This window comes from Oncorhynchus gorbuscha, linkage group LG12, assembly GCF_021184085.1.
Source record: "Oncorhynchus gorbuscha isolate QuinsamMale2020 ecotype Even-year linkage group LG12, OgorEven_v1.0, whole genome shotgun sequence".
Lineage (NCBI taxonomy): Eukaryota > Metazoa > Chordata > Actinopteri > Salmoniformes > Salmonidae > Oncorhynchus > Oncorhynchus gorbuscha.
In genome coordinates, this window is record NC_060184.1 from 13639340 (window position 1) to 13660727 (window position 21388).

General features: G+C 45.9%; 1 protein-coding gene across 2 annotated transcripts in view; it reads right to left on the reverse strand.

Annotated features, from left to right (window-relative positions):
• LOC123990547 (glutamate receptor ionotropic, kainate 2-like) overlaps positions 1–4523 on the reverse strand; it is a 177407-nt gene extending 172884 nt beyond the window's left edge. For both annotated transcript variants that reach the window (XM_046291142.1, XM_046291143.1), the window contains exon 1: positions 3957–4523. In XM_046291142.1, coding sequence (XP_046147098.1) covers positions 3957–4077 — 121 coding nt within the window. In that variant the 5' untranslated portion in view covers positions 4078–4523. The remainder of the gene's footprint in view (positions 1–3956) is intronic.
• Positions 4524–21388: the final 16865 nt, after the last annotated feature.

Genomic DNA, 21388 nt, shown 5'->3' on the forward strand with positions numbered 1-21388 from the left:
CAAAAAATTGTAGACCTCCACAAGTCTGGTTCATCCTTGGGAGCAGTTTCCAAACACCTGAAGGAACCACGTTCATCTGTACAAACAATCATACGCAAGTATAGACACCATGGGGCCACGCAGCCGTCATACCACTAAGGAAGGAGATGCATTCTGTCTCCTAGAGATGAACGCACTTTGGTGCGAAAAGTACAAATCTTCCCAGAACAACAGCAAATGACCTTGTGAAGATGCTGGAGGAAACAGGTAAATATCTATATCCACAGACAAAGATCATACTTTTTGGAGAAATATCCTCTGGTCTGATGAATCAAAAATAGATATGTTTGGCCATAATGACCATCGTTATGTTTGGAGGAGAAAGGGGAGGCTTGCAAGCAGAAGAACACCATCCCAACCGTGAAACACAGGGGTGGCAGCATCATGTTGTGGGGGTGCTTTGCTGCAAGAGGGACCGGTGCACTTCACAAAATAGATGGCATCATGAGGGAGAAATATTATGTAGATATATTGAAGCTACATCTCAAGACACCAGTCAGGAAGTTAAAGCTTGGTAGCAAATGGTTCTTCCAAATGGACAATGACCCCAAGCATACTTCTAAGGTTGTGGCAAAATTGCTTAAGGACAACAAAGTAAAGTTATTGGAGTGGCCATCACAAAGCCCTGATGATAATTTGTGGGCAGAACTGAAAAAGCATGTGTGAGTAAGGAGGCCTAAAAACCTGACTCAGTTACATCAGCTCTGTCAGGAGGAATGGGCCAAAATTAATTTAACTTCTTGTGGGAAGCGTGTGGAAGGCTAGCCGAAACGTTTGACCTAAGTTAAACAATTTAAAGGCAATGCTACCGAATACTAATTAAGTGTATGTAAACTTCTGACCCACTGGGAATGTGATGAAAGAAATCAAAGCTGAAATAAATAATTCTCTACTATTATTCTGACATTTCACATTCTTAAAATAAAGTGGTGAACTAACTGACAGGGAATTCTTACTAGGTTTAAATGTCAGGAATTGTTGAGTTTAAATGTATTTTGCTAAGGTGTATGTAAACTTCCAACTTCAACTGTAAGTATTCAGACCCTTCGCTATGAGACCCGAAATTGAGCTCAGGTCCATGCTGTTTCCATTGATCATCCTTGAGATGTTTCTACAACGTGATTGGAGTCCAATTGTGGTAAATTCAATTGATTGGACATGATTAGGAAAGGCACACACCTGTCTTTATAAGGGCCCATAGCTGACCATTTTAATGGTTTTGACTTGAGGTTATTGTTTGTAGAGGTGCCAGGTAGGTTGTTCCTACCAGAGAAAATATTGCTTTCTCCTTTTGGTTTGTGAGGGAATGAGTCCCTTCTGGTCCGTCAAGTCTACACCAATACAAATAACTCGGCCGTGAAGTGGTAGGTTACACAAGCTCACAGACCGGGACCGCCAAGTCTTGAAGTGCGTAGTGTGTACAATTCGTCTGTCCTCGGTTGTAACACTCACTACCAAGTTCCAAACTGCCTCTGGAAGCAACGTCAGCACAAGAACTGTTTGTTGGGAGCTTCATGAAATGGGTTTCCATGGTCGAGCAGCCGAACACAAGTTTAAGATCACCAAGCGCAATGCCAAGTGTCGGCTGGAGTGGTGTAAAGCTCGCCGCCATTGGACTCTGGAGCAGTGGAAACATCTCTCTGGAGTGATGAATCACGCTGTACCATCTGGAAGTCCGACAGACAAACCTGGGTTTGGCAGATTCCAGGAAAATGCATTGTATCAACTGTAAAGTTTGGTGGAGGAGGAAAAATTATCTGGAGCTGTTTTCATGGTTCGGGATAGGCCCCTTAGTTACAGTAAAGGGAAATCTTAATGCTACAGCATTACATTCTTGACAATTCTGTGCTTACAACTTTGTGTCAATAGTTTGGGGAAGGCCCTTTCCTCTTTCAGCACGACAATTCCCCCATGCACAAAGTGAGGTCCATACAGAAATGGTTTGTCAAGATTTGTGCGGAAGAACTGACCTGCACAGACCTCAACCCCATCGAACACCTTTGGGATGAATTGGGATGCAGACTGCGAGCCAGGCCTAATCACCCAACATCAGTGCCGGACCTCACTAATGCTCTTGTGGCTGAATGGAAGGAAGTCCCCACAGCAATGTTCCAACATCTAGTGGAAAGCCTTCCCAGAAGAGTGGAGGCTGTTATAGCAGCAATGTTCCAGCATCTAGTGTAAAGCCTTCCCAGAAGAGTGGAGGCTGTTATAGCAAAGGGGGTACCAACTCCATATTAATGCCCATGATTTTTGAATGAGATGTTCGACGAGCAGATGTTCACATACTTTTGATCATGTAGTGTATTTTATGGAAATAGTCTAAAGGGAAATGAGAAACTGTTTGACATGATTAACTAATTGGTTGTTGCCTTAAAATGATGAACAAAGGGTTGAGATAGCAACAGGGCCCGCGCGCGGTTGAAGCGAGTCGCTGTCCATGGTGCTGAACTGAGCGTTCCTACTTGTAGCTCGCTGTATCTAGCAATTCAAGCCGCACAATATGCATCTTCGCATAGCGACAATGACGCGTCGGTCTGACGCTGCAGGGACGAAATTCCAGCGAGCACGCTGCTTAGCCCTGAGCAAGAGATCTCAGGAGATGGGCATGAATCCCATGCGCTGCCCGCAGCCACAGTATCCCTGTCAGACAGCGTGCAAGAAGGGAAATCGGTAAGCGCGCGAGGACATGCGGGAGAAGGCTGTAGCAGGCAGGTGCGAGTAGCAGTAACACAACCACATCACTTTGCCATAGTGGCGGCTCGTGCGGACGCGGGCTGACTTTTAAACAGAAGCCCCCGGGGACATTATGTTTGTCTGAGTGTGTTGTCAACATTAGATGACATCCGCATTGAGGAACGGCCCGTCGTCATCACTCGAAGACGGTCTCGCGACTATTCAAACAATGACTGACAAGACATTGGCTGTTTAGGCTTATGCTATACCTTACTAAAATATACTAGGCAACCTTCTCAATCAATAACTGGTCATTTGGAATGGGTCAAAAACTACCGCCCCCTGCAGCCCTATTGATTGGCCTTGTAAGTGATTGATTGAACCCCGACTCTCTTACATTTACCGAGGAAGACATGTTGGGGTGTCAGCCGTTTAAAAGGTCATAGGGGTACCGAAATCCCCCGTGTGTTCTAGGCCTATACCGCTAGTTGGGAGATAGTGTATGTGTAGGAGTACATATTACTAGACTCCCTTAAAACCACGAATGCTCATTATTGCTTTGATGGGAATTTTAAAACGAGCTCATGTCATAGGCCTACACATCCTACAAAATAGCCGTTACTGAAAGTAAAGCAATTATTATGTTTAAGGGACCCCCAGAGGAACAATGAATCGGGAGCTTTTTGTAGCCTAGTTACTGTGTTCATTTATCCTATAGTTTAATTGATCAATAGAAGGAGTAGGCTACCTCTCTCTAAATGAAACCGTTCGCTGTCGAGAGACTGACACCATATCCAACTAGAGTTCTGCTCATATATATCGGCTAACGTGTGTTTTGTTTCTAGCACTACGCTTCAAGCTGTTGCATATAGATGTGGACTATTCGGATTAAATAGGTTCACATATGACACAGCAAACTAAGGGAACCCAACCATTCACCTGAATATGTTGTTTGTTTGACCACGAGGGTCGTGCAATAGGCCAATATTCTGGGTAAAAGTCTGTGATTTAAATGTCAATTCGAATCTGTCATGTTTTTCATTTTGCTTAGAATGAATATTTGGGGTCCGAATTACCATGTTTGTTAAGAAAGGGGCAACAGTGTGCCAATGCCAAAGGTCAACACAACGTAGCCATGAAGCACAAACAGGGCCAGTCTCTGAACCATTAAAGGCTACAACAATGAGAGGCGAACGGATCATTTCTCCTTTCTTCTCCACTACAAACAACAAGTATCTTACCATATCTTAAAACGTGCGGCATCCCGCGAGAGTATCCCAGAAACAGCATCAGAAGCGGGAGCAGCAGTCTGAGGTTGAACCTGAAAACGAGACTAGTTATCAGCGGGGAGGTAATCTTCATGTTGTTTGTAAAATGCACAGTGGTGATCCCCCGTACGCTTTTGATTCGCCCGGAATTCGGTCTACGGTCTTTCGGCAGGGTGATGGCAGCCCACGCGCAGGATCACGGCATGGTCACTCGCGCTTCCCCTAAATCCATTAGCAGTCCCGGCATGATTCCCTACTTCACTGCGCCAAGAAACGATCCTCCGGTTCAAGAGACGGCGGGACATCCATGACGGGCGTTAAAAACCGGTGGGGGCCCATACATGGGCCGGTGCCTAGCGGAGGTGAGACACTGGCAGCCGGATACCCACACGTGAAGAGCGTTGGTAGGGGAGCAGCGGAGAGCGCCAAGCAGAGCTGAATCGCAATAGCAGCCTATGAGGCACTTTATGTTGCCTACTCTCCCATTATACTGCACTGCTGCACAGCCTCTGACGTCGAGCCAAGGTTAGTGTGAGCGCGCGCGCCAGAGAAATATCCTACAGAAGATGGAGAGAGAGAGAGAGAGAGAGAGAGAGAGAGAGAGAGAGAGAGAGAGAGAGAGAGTTCCGCCGACAACAGTGTGCCACATATCCTTATCTGCATCCCAAATGAACTGCTCTTTTACGACGTTATGAGTTCCTAGGCTAATACCATCCACCCACCCGTTTTGATTATGTAACGCTTGTGCGCGTTTTTACATCGCTCTGCGATAGTTGCCTATCCACACAGAGCAAGACTATTCTCTCTAGGTCATAACCAGTGTCGCTATGTAATGGAACGCCAAACTATAGCGTCTCATCGTCTGTGAACTATAATTTGGGCGTAATGGTGTGACTGTGGAAGACGTTCATCCAAAGGATGATGTAAAACATAAATTGGGCTACCATTCATTCTATAGGCCGATGTATTTTCTACTTCTGTTATTGAAAGTGATGGTATTCAATAATGAACACGGTGGTCTGAAAACGGTCTGAAAACACAACATCGATGTTTGCAGAAAAGTGCAGTTGAATAGCTTAGAAACACGCTGGTCATTTATTTCAGCACCAATCACTACCCCTCTGCTAATTTCAGCACCATGGACAGCGACGCAGTGCCCCAGGCTGCATTCTCTGTAACAAGCTTAAGGCAGTAAATTGGTGCTCTACGGAAAACAAGCTCCTCATTAGGCTAAATCAACCAGAATGTTGTAATGTGTGTTCCCTTCAGGTTTTCAGACATTTGGTTGTAAGGCCTATGTTGGACAAGCCATGCGGGTACACCATGAATTGAGTAAGAGATGCTAGTCTTTGAATTGGCTTTAAATTGTCCGTTTAGAACACATTCAGAGACGTGGCAATATGATGATTGTTCGCTGTTAGTGTAACTACATCCTTTCAAGGATTGAGTGGCAATTTTCTGAACATTGGGCTTTATGTCATATGAACAATGCACTCTAAGATCAAAACATAATTTCCATCTAGGCTTCAGAATCCAATCAATAAAACTGCTTCCAATTTTGTATAACCTTATGAGACAGGCCACGAAGACTTACAGCATATTAAACTATTGTTGGTTTACTTTTGCCATTGCTGACATTTGATGAAAGTACAAAAAAACGAATAGGCCTTTTAACCAAATGCAGCTTTACTTATTTCTTTCCTTGAACATATGTGAGAGAAAGACTTGAGTCAATGGTGAGAATTGAAATTGGCAGAGAGGAGCGAACCCATAACACCAGCTATCGACAGTATCCGCCCTGGAGGCACGAATATTTAACCTATGCAAATTACTTTACTTTAGACTTAAAAGCCTTCCAAGATCTGATCGCACCGCGTGTATGCCTATCAACCGCCTCACAACCGCCACTGGAAGGAAAGCCAAAGACTCACGAACTAACTGCATAAAGAGATATGTGTCACCATGACAACCGATTAAAATCTGTGTAGATTTAGGAAAGCAATAATTGCTTAGAGTTAGTTAAAATATCACGTTTATATGTGAGTACCCCAACTGCATCGGCATGGAATGTAGGCGCAAAGGTTATAGATGTTTACAGTGCGTGCAAACGTTATCAGAGCCCGAGCCCCAAGTGTGCAATTCAGCCAGGGCTGATGATAAACCGCGGTAGGTAACCTACAGCAAAAAGACCCCGCTATGAGTGGGTAGAGTGGCGATGAGAAGGGATTTAATCTTCTGCACCGAATGCACGGAGATATGAAAGAACTCTTTGATCTTTGCCCAACTCCTCCACCATAGCCCCAACCCACTGGAAGAACAGTGTCATTGTATGTGGTCTCAAGATTGAAGAAGTGAATGACTGGTGTGTGTGCGTGCGTGTGCGTGTGCGCGTGTGCGCGAGAGAGAGAGAGAGAGAGAGAGAGAGAGAGAGAGAGAGAGAGAGAGAGAGAGAGAGAGAGAGAGAGAGAGAGAGAGAGAGAGAGAGAGAGAGCACTGTGCGTGTGTGTGTTTCCTAGAAACAGCAGCCACAGTACAAAGAGTGTTTGGGTTAATTAGATGCAAATCTACTTACATCAATCAAGGCACTTTTCCCTAACCCTTGATCATTGGGAGAGTCAATAGGTCTCTATTCAAACGTGTTCTGAATAGCCTATGTAAACACCAATATTGCCTGCAAAAAATACAAAGACACATGATCGATCGTTATCTAAGCACTTACAAACAACCAAAATAAAACCAAAACTTGGATAAAATGGGTAGTAGTGTGAACGTTCATACGACACTGGGTTGGGAATTTGGTTGCGTGCCTACACAGACGCACACTCTCTGACTGCGAGGTGAGAATATCAAACACACCGAAACACTCGCCATCCCACCATCTGTGCTATTACCATAATTATGGAGAAAAGCAGGGTTTCACTAAGCCTCACACCCAGCATGAAATGAATGCTTATTGAGCTTAGGGGAGAAGACATCGACTGATGGAGAGAAAATGCTGCTGAAACCGCCACTGGTAATTCACCACTGGTGAAACATCGCCCTCTGTCTTGTAATATAAGTACTTCAGGTAGGTGGTCATAAAGCCAGATTGGGATCTGTAGATGAATGTCTGCAACAGTGCATCTATCCAGCTAGTGTAGGATTGATGGTGCTGTTGATGTTGGGGGATAGGATGGTGGCGATGGAGCAGAGTTATATGGAGGGAAGCAGCAGAGAGAGTCCTTGAGTTTTCTATTTCTAATTGTTATGGGTCCAACATGAATCCATGGTACGTTCTCAAGTTGCCAGAGCTATCGGAAATACGAGATTCCGACTTTGAAGTTTCACCTGAACGACAATTCAATTCGTAATTACAAGCGGGAAACCCAGAGAAAAAAAATGACATACGTTTCACCGCTGGCCGTTCACCTTTTCAACAACAAATCCGTTTCTGACACAGGCACATTTGTCAAAGTGGATAATGTAGCTAGTTGGATTATATGGTCAATGTTAAGCAAAGCTCAGTTTATTACTAGCAATGTGAGCTAGCTCGTCTAGCTAGCAGAAATGTTATTGGTTAAAGAATTGTTCCGACATCAAAAGCACTTGAACACCAAATCATATCAGCCGTACGACTTCCTGATTGGGAAGTTTCCCCCTTCCAACGACCACATGAATGCAGCACCAGTGTGTCTTTTCGGGGTTTGTAGTTCCTGTTTTAGGGCCTACATGAAACCAGTGTGTGTTTTAGGTTCTTTGTAGTACATATTACTAAATCCAGGCTTGGGCTGTGTGTACACATGGAGTACTGGTCAAAAGATTGAACACACCTACTCATTCCAGGGTTTTTCTTTATTTTGACTATTTTCTACATTGTAGAATAATGGTGAAGACATCAAACTATGAAATAACACATATGGAATAATGTAGTAACCAAAAAGTGTTAAACAAATCAAAATATATTTTATATTTGAGATTCTTCAAACTAGCCACCCTTTGCCTTGATGACAGCTTCGCACACTCTTGGCATTCTCTCTACCAGCTCCATGAGTCACCTGGAATGCCTTTCAATTAACAGGTGTGCCTTGATAAAAGCGATTTTGTAAAATGTATTTCCTTCTTAATGCATCTGAGACAATCAGATGTGCTGTAACAAGGTAGGGGTGGTACACAGAAGATAGCCCTATCTGATAAAAGACCAAGTCCATATTATGGCAAGAACAGCTCAAATTAGGAAAGAGAAACGACAATGCGGAACATTTCAAGAATTTCGACAGTTTCTTCAAGTGCAGTTGCAAAAACCATTAGGCGCTATGATGACACTGGCACTTATGAGGACTGCCACAGGTAAGGAAGACCCAGAGATACCTCTGCTGCAGAGGAAAAGTTCATTAGAGTTAACTGCACCTCAGATTGCACCCCAAATAAATTATTCAGAGTTCAAGTAACAGATACATCTCAACATCAACTGTTCAAAGGAGATGGCGTGAATCAGCCGTTCAGAGTCGAATTGCTGCAAAGAAACCACTACTAAAGAACACCAATAACAAGAAGACTTGCTTGGGCCAAGAAACAAGAGCAATGGACATTAGACCGGTGGAAATCTGTCCTTTGGTCTGATGAGATCAAATTTGAGATTTTTGGTTCCAACCGCCGTGTCTTTGTGAGACGCAGAGTAGGTGAACAGATGATCTCTGCATGTGTGGTTCCCACCGTGAAGCATGGAGGAGGAGGTGTGATGGTGTGGGGGTGCTTTGCTGGTGACACTGTCAGTAATTTATTTAGAATTCAAGGCACACTTCACCAGCATGTCTACCACAGCAATACACCATTCCATCTTGATTGTGCAGTATGCATACAGTTGAAGTCAGAATTGACATACACCTTAGCAAAATACATTTCAACTCAGTTTTTCACAATTCCTGAATTTAACCCTAGTAAAAATGTGCAGTCTTAGATCAGTTAGAATCACCATTTTATTTGCCGTGACACCAACCAACCTCACTACTCACTGGACCCTTTTGATCACTCGACTAAGCATGCCTCTCCTTAATGTCAATATGCCTTGTCCATTGCTGTTCTGGTTAGTGTTTATTGGCTTATTTCACTGTAGAGCCTCTAGTCCTGCTCACTATACCTTATCCAACCTATTAGTTCCACCACCCACACATGCGATGACATCTCCTGGTTTCAATGATGTTTCTAGAGACAATATCTCTCTCATCATCACTCAATACCTATGTTTACCTCTACTGTATTCACATCCTACCATACCTTTGTCTGTACATTATACCTTGAAGCTATTTTATCGCCCCCAGAAACCTCCTTTTACTCTCTGTTCCAGACGTTCTAGACGACCAATTCTCATAGCTTTTAGCCGTACCCTTATCCTACTCCTCCTCTGTTCCTCTGGCGATGTAGAGGTGAATCCAGGCCCTGCAGTGCCTAGCTCCACTCCTATTCCCCAAGCGCTCTCTTTTGATGACTTCTGTAACCGTAATAGCCTTGGTTTCATGCATGTTAACATTAGAAGCCTCCTCCCTAAGTTTGTTTTATTCACTGCTTTAGCACACTCTGCCAACCCGGATGTTCTAGCTGTGTCTGAATCCTGGCTTAGGAAGACCACCAAAAATTCTGAAATTGTCATCCCAAACTACAACATTTTCAGACAAGATAGAACTGCCAAAGGGGGCGGTGTTGCAATCTACTGCAAAGATAGCCTGCAGAGTTCTGTCCTACTATCCAGGTCTGTACCCAAACAATTTGAACTTCTACTTTTAATAATCCACTGTCACCGTTGCCGCCTGCTATAGACCACCCTCTGCCCCCAGCTGTGCTCTGGACACCATATGTGTACTGATTGCCCCCCATCTATCTTCAGAGCTTGTGCTGCTAGGTGACCTAAACTGGAACATGCTTAACACCCCAGCCATCCTACAATCTAAGCTTGATGCCCTCAATCTCACACAAATTATCAATGAACCTACTAGGTACCTCCCCAAAGCCTTAAACACGGGCACCCCCATAGATATCATCCTAACCAACTTGCCCTCTAAATACACCTCTGCTGTCTTCAACCAAGATCTCAGCGATCACTGCCTCATTGCCTGCATCCGTAATGGGTCAGCGGTCAAACGACCTCCACTCATCACTGTCAAACGCTCCCTGAAACACTTCAGCGAGCAGGCCTTTCTAATCGACCTGGCCGGGGTATCCTGGAAGGATATTGATCTCATCCCATCAAGTAGAGGATGCCTGGTTATTTTTTTAAATACCTTCCTAACCATCTTAAATAAGCATGCCCCATTCAAGAAATTTAGAACCAGGAACAGATATAGCCCTTGGTTCTCCCCAGACCTGACTGCCCTTAACCAACACAAAAATATCCTATGGCGTTCTGCATTAGCATCGAACAGCCCCCGTGATATGCAGCTGTTCCACTAGAAACCATTATACACAGGCAGTTAGAAAAGCCAAGGCTAGCTTTTTTAAGCAGAAATTTGCTTCCTGCAACACAAACTCAAAAAAGTTCTGGGACACTGTAAAGTCCATGGAGAATAAGAACACCTCCTCCCAGCTGCCCACTGCACTGAAGATAGGAAACACTGTCACCACTGATAAATCCACTATAATTGAGAATTTCAATAAGCATTTTTCTATGGCTGGCCATGCTTTCCACCTGGCTACTCCTACCCCGGTCAACAGCACTGCACCCCCAACAGCAACTCGCCCAAGCCTTCCCCATTTCTGCTTCTCCCAAATCCAGTCAGCTGATGTTCTGAAAGAGCTGCAAAATCTGGACCCCTACATATCAGCCGGACTAGACGATCTGGACCCTTTCTTTCTAAAATGATCTGCCGAAATTGTTGCCACCCCTATTGTGTCGTCTGAGATTCCCAAAGATTGGAAAGCAGCTGCGGTCATCCCCCTCTTCAAATGGGGGGACAAGCTTGACCCAAACTGCTACAGACCTATATCTCTCCTACCCTGCCTTTCTAAGGTTTTTCGAAAGCCAAGTCAACAAACAGATTACCGACCATTTCGAATCTCACCATACCTTCTCTGCTATGCAATCTGGTTTCAGAGCTGGTCATGAGTGCCCCTCAGCCACGCTCAAAGTCCTAAACGATATCTTAACCGCCATCGATAAGAAACATTACTGTGCAGCCGTATTCATTGATCTGGCCAAGGCTTTCGACTCTGTCAATCACCACATCCTCATCGGCAGACTTGACAGCCTTGGTTTCTCAAATGACTGCCTCGCCTGGTTCAATTACTACTTCTCTGATAGAGTTCCGTGTGTCAAATCGGAGGGTCTGCTGTCCGCACCTCTGGCAGTCTCTATGGGGGTGCCACAGGGTTCATCAATGATGTCGCTCTTGCTGCTGGTGAGTCTCTGATCCACCTCTACGCAGACGACACCATTCTGTATACTTCTGGCCCTTCTTTGGACACTGTGTTGACAACCCTCCAGGAAATCTTCAATGCCATACAACTCTCCTTCCGTGGCCCCCAATTGCTCTTAAATACAAGTAAAACTAAATGCATGCTCTTCAACCGATCGCTGCCTGCACCTGCCCGCCTGTCCAACATCACTACTCTGGACGGCTCTGACTTAGAATACGTGGACAACTACAAATACCTAGGTGTCTGATTAGACTGTAAACTCTCGTTTCAAACCCACATCAAACCTCTCCAATCCAAAGTTAAATCTAGAATTGTCTTCCTATTTCGCAACAAAGCATCCTTCACTCATGCTGCCAAACATTCCTTGTAAAACTGACCATCCTACCAATCCTCGACCTCGGCGATGTCATTTACAAAATAGCCTCCAACACCCTACTCAACAAATTGGATGCAGTCTATCACAGTGCCATCCGTTTTGTCACCAAAGCCCCATATACTACCCACCATTGCGACCTGTACGCTCTCGTTGGCTGGCCCTCACTTCATACTCGTCGCCAAACACACTGGCTCCATGTCATCTACAAGACCCTGCTAGGTAAAGTGCCCCCTTATCTCAGCTCGCTGGTCACCATAGCATCACCCACCTGTAGCACGTGCTCCAGCAGGTATATCTCTCTGGTCACCCCCAAAACCAATTCTTTCTTTGGCCGCCTCTCCTTCCAGTTCTCTGCTGCCAATGACTGGAACGAACTACAAAAATCTCTGAAACTGGAAACACTTATCTCCCTCACTACCTTTAAGCACCAACTGTCAGAGCAGCTCACAGATTACTGCACCTGTACATAGCCCACCTATAATTTAGCCCAAACAACTACCTCTTTCCCTACTATATTATTTTATTTATTTATTTATTTTGCTCCTTTGCACCCCATTATTTTTATTCCTACTTTGCACATTCTTCCACTGCAAATCTACCATTCCAGTGTTTTACTTGCTATATTGTATTTACTTTGCCACCATGGCCTTTTTTTGCCTTTACCTCCCTTATCTCACCCAATTTACTCACATCGTATATAAACTTGTTTATACTGTATTATTGACTGTATGTTTGTTTTACTCCATGTGTAACTCTGTGTCGTTGTATCTGTCAAACTGCTTTGCTTTATCTTGGCCAGGTCGCAATTGTAAATGAGAACTTGTTCTCAACTTGCCTACCTGGTTAAATAAAGGTGAAATAAAAATAAATAAAAAATAAAAAAATTAAGAATGTGAAATGTCAGAATAATAGTAGAGAGAATGATTTATTTCATCCCAGTGGGTCAGAAGTTTACATACGGTCATTATGGTCATTATGGCCAATCAGTTCTATTTTTGTTTCATCAGACCAGAGGACATTTCTCCAAAAAGTACGATCCCCATGTGCAGTTGCAGACCGTAGTCTGGCTTTTTTTATGGTGGTTTTGGAGCAGTGGCTTCTTCCTTGCTGAGCGGCCTTTCAGGTTATGTCGATATAGGACTCGTTTTACTGTGGATATAGATACTTCTGTACCTGTTTCCTTCAGCATCTTCACAAGGTCCTTTGCTGTTGTTCTGGGATTGATATGCACTTTTTGCACCAAAGTACATTCATCTCTAGGAGACAGAACACGTCTCCTTCCTGAGCGGTATGGCGGTTGCGTGGTCCCTTGGTGTTTATACTTGAGTACTATTGTTTGTACAGATGAACGTGGTACCTTCTGCCGTTTGGAAATTGCTCCCAAGGATGACCCAGACTTGTGGAGATCTTTTTTTCTGAGGTCTTGGCTGATTTCTTTTGATTTTCCCATGATGTCAAGCAAAGAGGCACTGAGTTTGAAAGTAGACCTTAGGTACACCTCCAATTGACTCAAATTATGTAAATTAGCCTATCATAAGCTTCTAAAGCCATGAAATAATTATCTGGAATTTTCCAAGCTGTTTAAAGGCACACTCAACTTAGTGTATGTAAGCTTCTGACCCCCCGGAATTGTGATACAGTGAATTATAAGTGAAATAATCTGTCTGTAAACCAATTGTTGGAAAAATGACTTGTGTCCCACACAAAGTAGATGTCCTCACCGACTTGCAAAAAACTATAGTCATTTAACAAGAAATTTGTGGAGTGGTTGAAAAACCAGTTTTAACAACTCCAACCTAAATGTATGTAAACTTCCGACTTCAACTGTATATCCTTAACAAAAATATGAAGGCAACATGCAACCATTTTAACGACTGAATTTACAGGTCATATAAGGAAAGCAGTCAATTGAAATAAATTCCGTTGACCCTAATCAATGTATTTCACATGACTGGTCAGGGGGCAGCCATGGGTGGGCCTGGGATATTCCCATTCACTTGGGAGCAGCCAATTACAGTGAGTTTTTCCCCACAAAGGGCTTTATTACAAACAGAAATACTCCTCAGTTTCATCAGCTGTCTGGGTGGCTGGTTTTAGACGGTACCTTATTTGAAGAAGCCAGATGTGGAGTTCCTGGGCTGGTGTGGTTATACGTGGTCTGCTGTTGTGAGGATGGTTGGACATACTGACATATTCTCTAAAACAACGTTGGAGGCTGCTTATAGAAGATACATTAACATTAAATTATCTGGCAAAAGCTCTGGTGGACATTCCTGCAGTCAGCATATTTTGTTGGGTATGTGTGTGCATGTGTGTGTCCGTGTGTGTGTGTGTGTGTGTGTGTGTGCACGTATGTAAGGGAAACCGTCTCTCTCTCTCTCTCTCTCCCCCCCTTCTCTCTCTCAATCCCCCTCTCTCTCAATCCCCCTATCTCTCACCCCTTTACTCTCTCTCTCCCCTTTCTCACTCTCTCTCTCTCCCTCAACCCAACTCTCTCTCTCTCTCTCTCTCTCTCTCTCTCACATGCTCCCTCAAAACATGAGATATTTGTGGCATTGTGTTGTGTGACAAAACTGCACATTTTAGAGTGGCCTTTTATTGTCCCCAGCACAAGGTGCACCTGTGTAATGATAATGCTGTATAATCTGCTTCTGTCAGGTGGATTCATTATCTTGGCAAAGGAGAAATGCTAATTAACAGGGATGTAAACAAATTTGAGAGAAATAAGCTTTCTGTGCATATGGAACATTTCTGTGATCTTTTATTTCAGCTCATGAAACATGGTACCAACACTTTACATGTTGTGTTAATATTTTTTCAGTATGTTTTAGGAGAGGAGTTCAATGAGGTCTGTTTGTATCAATCCACTTGTCAATACTGCTATATTGAAGAGTGGCTCTATTGTGAGTGGGCCAATTATGAATGTGGGTTTAAAACAGTTTCCATAATGCATTTTGGAGGGCTTTTAGCCTACCGTAGGCAAAGGGAAGATCACATACATGAAAATCTCTCTCTCTCTAACTCTCTCTCACTCGCTCTCTCACGCTCTCTCTCTACAATGACCGAGGCAAGGAAACCATGGAAACGGGTGCCTGATGCACTGTGAATGGTGAAAAGACACTGAAAGAGAACATGCTCATACACGTTAGCCACACAATATGTTAGAAGAGCCCTTGTAGAGGTACTGCTACAGTGGTGTTTTTAATACACATGGCAGCAATTGTAATGCTGAAGTGGAACATTCAACAGGTTTTTTCAAATGCTCAGGGTTATATTTTCCCATAATTTAGCAGATACATGGCCTACCATATCATATTTTCTGTCCTTCACATCAATGATTCTTTTTTACTTAAATTAGGCAAGTCAGTTAAGAAGCTCTCCTGTTCTCCACTCATTACCTGTATTAACTGCACCTGTTTGAACTCGTTACCTGTATAAAAGGCACCTGTCCACACACTCAATCAAACCGAATCCAACCTCTCCACAATGGCCAAGACCAGAGAGCTGTGTAAGGACATCAGGGATAAAATTATAGACCTGCCCAAGGCTGGGAGGAGCCACAGGACAATCGGCAAGCAGCTTGGTGAGAAGGCAACAGCTGTTGACGCAATTATTAGAAAATGGAAGAAGTTCAAGATGACGGTCAATCACCCTCGGTCTGGGGCTCCATGCAAGATCTCACCTCATGGGGCATCAATGATCATGAGGAAGGTGAGGGATCAACCCAGAACTACACTGCAGGACCTGCTCAATGACCTGAAGAGAGCTGGGACCACAGTCTCAAAGAAAACCATTAGTAACACACTACGCCATCATTGATTAAAATCCTGCAGCGCACGCAAGGTCCCCCTGCTCAAGCCAGCGCATGTCCAGGCCCGTCTGAAGTTTGCCAATGACCATCTGGATGATCCAGAGGAAGAATGGGAGAATGTCATGTGGTCTGATGAGACAAAAATAGAGCTTTTTGGTCTAAACTCCACTCGCCGTGTTTGGAGGAAGAAGGATGAGTACAACCCCAAGACCTCATCCCAACCGTGAAGCATGGAGGTGGAAGAAAGAAAAAGAAGCATCTCAAGGTCCTGGAGTGGCCTAGCCAGTCTCCAGACCTGAACCCAATAGAACATCTTTGGAGGGAGCTGAAAGTCCATATTGCCCAGCGACAGCCTCGAAACCTGAAGAATCTGTATGGAAGAGTGGGCCAAAATCCCTGCTGGAGAGTGTGCAAACTTGGTCAAGAACTACAGGAAACGTATGATCTCTGTAATTGCAAACAAAGGTTTCTGTACCAAATATTAAGTTCTGCTTTTCTGATGTATCAAATACTTATGTCATGCAATAAAAATGCAAAATTCTTACTTAAAAATCATCCAATGTGATTTTCTGGATTTTTGTTGTAGATTCCGTCTCTCACCGTTGAAGTGTACCTATGATAAACATTACAGACCTCTATATGCTTTGTAAGTAGGAAAACATGCAAATCGGCAGTGTATCAAATACTTGTTCTCCCCACTGTGTATTGATTGTCAATTCTAGATACTCCCATCTCAAATACACCCCACCCCCAGACAAGCTCCCTGGGGGAGTGAGCCTCTAGGTCATATACTATGAAAGACAAGTTTCAACATCAGAGGGGATGTTGAAATGGTTGCATGTTGCCTCTCTCTGCTTTTCCCTCTCACCCTCTCCCTTTCTTCCTCTCACCCTCTCACCCTTTCTCCCTCCCACCCTCTCACCCAGTCTCCCTCTCACCCAGTCTCCCTCTCACCCAGTCTCCCTCACCCTCTCCCTCTCACCCTCTCACCATCTCTCCCTCTCACCTTTTCTCCCTCTCCCTCTCCCTCTCACCCTCTCTCCCTCTCCCTCTCTCCCTCTCACCCTTTCACCCAGTCTCCCTCTCACCCAGTCTCCCTCTCACCTTTTCTCCATCTCCCTCTCACCCAGTCTCCCTCTCACCCAGTCTCCCTCTCACCCTCTCTCCCTCTCACCTTTTCTCCCTCTTACCCTCTCTCCCTCTCCCTCTCCCTCTCCCTCTCCCTCTCACCCTTTCACTCTCTCTCCCTCTCACCCAGTCTCCCTCTCACCCTTTATTCCTTGTATGGTGTATGTGTCGAGCAGTAACGTGTGTCCAAGACCATTTCCTCCTCAGGAACAATGTAGACTTTACACACCATCTTAGCCTACACCAAATCAATTTGACTATGATTGACATAATGTGGTAACCCTTTATTTTACAGCTCAGTAAGTACTAGTTTGTTGTTTACAGGTGGGTCTTATCCTTAATGCTGATTGGTTAAAACCTCATTCCAGCCGGGGGGTCTATTCCACGAGTTACCACCGGCTAAATCTATGATGTTAAAATGCCTATTTACTCTGTTCCATCTGACTGTGCAATCCAATGTCTCATCAGCCCAGTCAAGCAATTTATAAACTTGATCTGCACTATAAAAAGAAACAGATGAAGTAATGTTTTTAACCACATGGCTCTAACAGCAATGGCCCATACTGTATGTCTGAGGTGCCTCTGTAAATTAGCTAGTCCACCGAGAGAATGTCAGGCATTCTGCAGAGGCGATATTTAGTCAGCTGAGACAGTAATTAGGACCTCTGCACCCTGTCACTTTGAGTTAGCGCTGTCGGATGCAAGCTGATACCCTGAGCCCTCCCTCCCTGTCTCTCCTTCCCCGTCGCTCCCTCCCTGTCTCCCCCTCCCTGAGCCCTCCCTCCCTGTCTCTCCCTCGCTGCCTCTCCCTCCCTGCCTCTCCCTCCCTGTCTCTCCCTCCCTGCCTCTCCCTCCCTGACTCTCCCTCCCTGTCTCTCCCTCCCTGAGCCCTCCCTCCCTGTCTCTCCCTCACTGCCTCTCCCTCCTGTCTCTTCCTCCCTGCCTCTCCCTCCCTGTCTCTCCCTCCCTGCCTCTCCCTCCCTGTCTCTCCCCCCTGTCCTCCCCCCCTGCCTCTCCCTCCTTGCCTCTCCCTCCATGCCTCTCCCCCTGCCTCTCCCTCCCTGCCTCTCCCTCCCTGTCTCTCCCTCCCTGCCTCTCCTCCCAGCCTCTCCCTCCCTGTCTCTCCCTCCCTGTCTCTCCCCCTGCCTCTCCCTCCCTGCCTCTCCCCTCCCTGCCTCTCTCCCTCCCTACCTCTCCCCCTGCCTCTCCCTCCCTGTCTCTCCCTCCCTGTCTCTCCCTCCCTGCCTCTCCCTCCCTGTCTCTCCCTCCCTGCTTCTCCCTCCCTGCTTCTCCCTCCCCGCCTCCCCTCCCCGCTCTCCCCCCGCCTCTCCCCCCCGCCTCTCCCCTCCCCTCCCTGTCTCTCCCTCCCTGCCTCTCCCTCCCTGTCTCTCCCTCCCTGCCTCTCCCTCCCTGCCTCTCCCTCCCTGCCTCTCCCTCCCTGTCTCTCCCTCCCTGCCTCTCCCTCCCCGTCTCTCCCTCCCCGTCTCTCCCTCCCCGTCTCTCATTCCCTGCCTCTCCCTCCCTGTCTCTCCCTCCCTGCCTCTCCCTCCCTTCCTCTCCCTCCCTTCCTCTCCCTCCCTGTCTCTCCCTCCCTGAGCCTTCCCTCCCTATCTCTCCCTCGCTGCCTCTCCCTCGCTGCCTCTCCCTCGCTGCCTCTCCCTCCCTGTCTCTCCCTCCCTGTCTTTACCTCCCTGCCTCTCCCTCCCTGCCTCTCCCTCCCTGCCTCTCCCTCCCTGCCTCTCCCCCTGTCTCTCCCTCCCTGCCTCTCCCCCCTGCCTCTCCCCCTGCCTCTCCCTCCCTGCCTCTCCCTCCCTGTCTCTCCCCCCCTGCCTCTCCCTCCCTGCCTCTCCCTCCCTGCCTCTCCCTCCCTGCCTCTCCCTCCCTGCCTCTCCCTCCCTGCCTCTCCCTCCCTGCCTCTCCCTCCCTGTCTCTCATTCCCTGCCTCTCCCTCCCCGCCTCTCCCTCCCCGCCTCTCCCTCCCTGAGTCTGCAGATTAACTGATGGTGGAGAGAGAGTCTACAGATTAACTGATGGTGGAGAGAGTCTGCAGATTAACTGATGGTGGAGAGAGTCTGCAGATTAACTGATGGTGGAGAGAGTCTGCAGATTAACTGATGGTGGAGAGAGTCTGCAGATTAACTGATGGTGGAGAGAGAGTCTACAGATTAACTGATGGTGGAGAGAGAGTCTGCAGATTAACTGATGGTGGAGAGAGTCTGCAGATTAACTGATGGTGGAGAGAGTCTGCAGATTAACTGATGGTGGAGAGAGTCTGCAGATTAACTGATGGTGGAGAGAGTCTGCAGATTAACTGATGGTGGAGAGAGTCTGCAGATTAATTGATGGTGGAGAGAGTCTGCAGATTAACTGATGGTGGAGAGAGAGTCTGCAGATTAATTGATGGTGGAGAGAGAGTCTGCAGATTAACTGATGGTGGAGAGAGTCTGCAGATTAACTGATGGTGGAGAGAGTCTGCAGATTAACTGATGGTGGAGAGAGAGTCTGCAGATTAATTGATGGTGGAGAGAGAGTCTGCAGATTAACTGATGGTGGAGAGAGTCTGCAGATTAACTGATGGTGGAGAGAGAGTCTACAGATTAACTGATGGTGGAGAGAGTCTGCAGATTAACTGATGGTGGAGAGAGTCTGCAGATTAACTGATGGTGGAGAGAGTCTGCAGATTAACTGATGGTGGAGAGAGTCTGCAGATTAACTGATGGTGGAGAGAGAGTCTACAGATTAACTGATGGTGAGAGAGAGTGGATGGTGGAGAGAGTCTGCAGATTAACTGATGGTGGAGAGAGTCTGCAGATTAACTGATGGTGGAGAGAGTCTGATTAATTGGGTGGAGAGAGTCTGCAGATTAACTGATGGTGGAGAGAGTCTGCAGATTAACTGATGGTGGAGAGAGTCTGCAGATTAACTGATGGTGGAGAGAGTCTGCAGATTAATTGATGGTGGAGAGAGAGTCTGCAGATTAACTGATGGTGGAGAGAGTCTGCAGATTAACTGATGGTGGAGAGAGTCTGCAGATTAACTGATGGTGGAGAGAGAGTCTGCAGATTAATTGATGGTGGAGAGAGAGTCTGCAGATTAACTGATGGTGGAGAGAGTCTGCAGATTAACTGATGGTGGAGAGAGTCTGCAGATTAACTGATGGTGGAGAGAGTCTGCAGATTAACTGATGGTGGAGAGAGAGTCTACAGATTAATTGATGGTGGAGAGAGAGTCTGCAGATTAACTGATGGTGGAGAGAGTCTGCAGATTAACTGATGGTGGAGAGAGAGTCTGCAGATTAACTGATGGTGGAGAGAGTCTGCAGATTAACTGATGGTGGAGAGAGAGTCTGCAGATTAACTGATGGTGGAGAGAGAGTCTGCAGATTAACTGATGGTGGAGAGAGAGTCTGCAGATTAACTGATGGTGGAGAGAGAGTCTGCAGATTAACTGATGGTGGAGAGAGAGTCTGCAGATTAACTGATGGTGGAGAGAGAGTCTGCAGATTAACTGATGGTGGAGAGAGTCTGCAGATTAACTGATGGTGGAGAGAGAGTCTGCAGATTAATTGATGGTGGAGAGAGAGTCTGCAGATTAACTGATGGTGGAGAGAGAGTCTGCAGATTAATTGATGGTGGAGAGAGTCTGCAGATTAATTGATGGTGGAGAGAGTCTGCAGATTAACTGATGGTGGAGAGAGAGTCTGCAGATTAACTGATGGTGGAGAGAGAGTCTGCAGATTAACTGATGGTGGAGAGAGTCTGCAGATTAACTGATGGTGGAGAGAGTCTGCAGATTAACTGATGGTGGAGAGAGAGATTAACTGATGGTGGAGAGAGTCTCTGCAGATTAACTGATGGTGGAGAGAGTCTGCAGATTAACTGATGGTGGAGAGAGAGTCTGCAGATTAACTGATGGTGGAGAGAGTCTGCAGATTAACTGATTGGAACTGATGATGGTGGAGAGGAGTCTGCAGATTAATTGATGGTGGAGAGAGAGTCTGCAGATTAACTGAGATGATGGTGGAGAGAGTCTGCAGATTAATTGATGGTGGAGAGAGTCTGCAGATTAACTGATGGTGGAGAGAGAGTCTGCAGATTAATTGATGGTGGAGAGAGTCTGCAGATTAACTGATGGTGGAGAGAGTCTGCAGATTAACTGATGGTGGAGAGAGAGTCTGAGATTAACTGATGGTGGAGAGAGTCTGCAGAGATCTGGAGAGAGAGTCTGCAGATTAACTGATGGTGGAGAGAGAGTCTGCAGATTAACTGATGGTGGAGAGAGAGTCTGCAGATTAATTGATGGTGGAGAGAGAGTCTGCAGATTAATTGATGGTGGAGAGAGTCTGCAGATTAATTGATGGTGGAGAGAGAGTCTGCAGATTAATTGATGGTGGAGAGAGTCTGCAGATTAATTGATGGTGGAGAGAGAGTCTGCAGATTAATTGATGGTGGAGAGAGAGTCTGCAGATTAATTGATGGTGGAGAGAGAGTCTGCAGGTTAATTGATGATGGAGAGAGAGTCTGCAGGTTAATTGATGGTGGAGAGAGAGTCTGCAGGTTAATTGATGGTGGAGCGAGAGTCTGCAGATTAACTGATGGTGGAGAGAGAATCTGCAGATTAACTGATGGTGGAGAGAGAGTCTGCAGATTAATTGATGGTGGAGAGAGAGTCTGCAGGTTAATTGATGGTGGAGAGAGAGTCTGC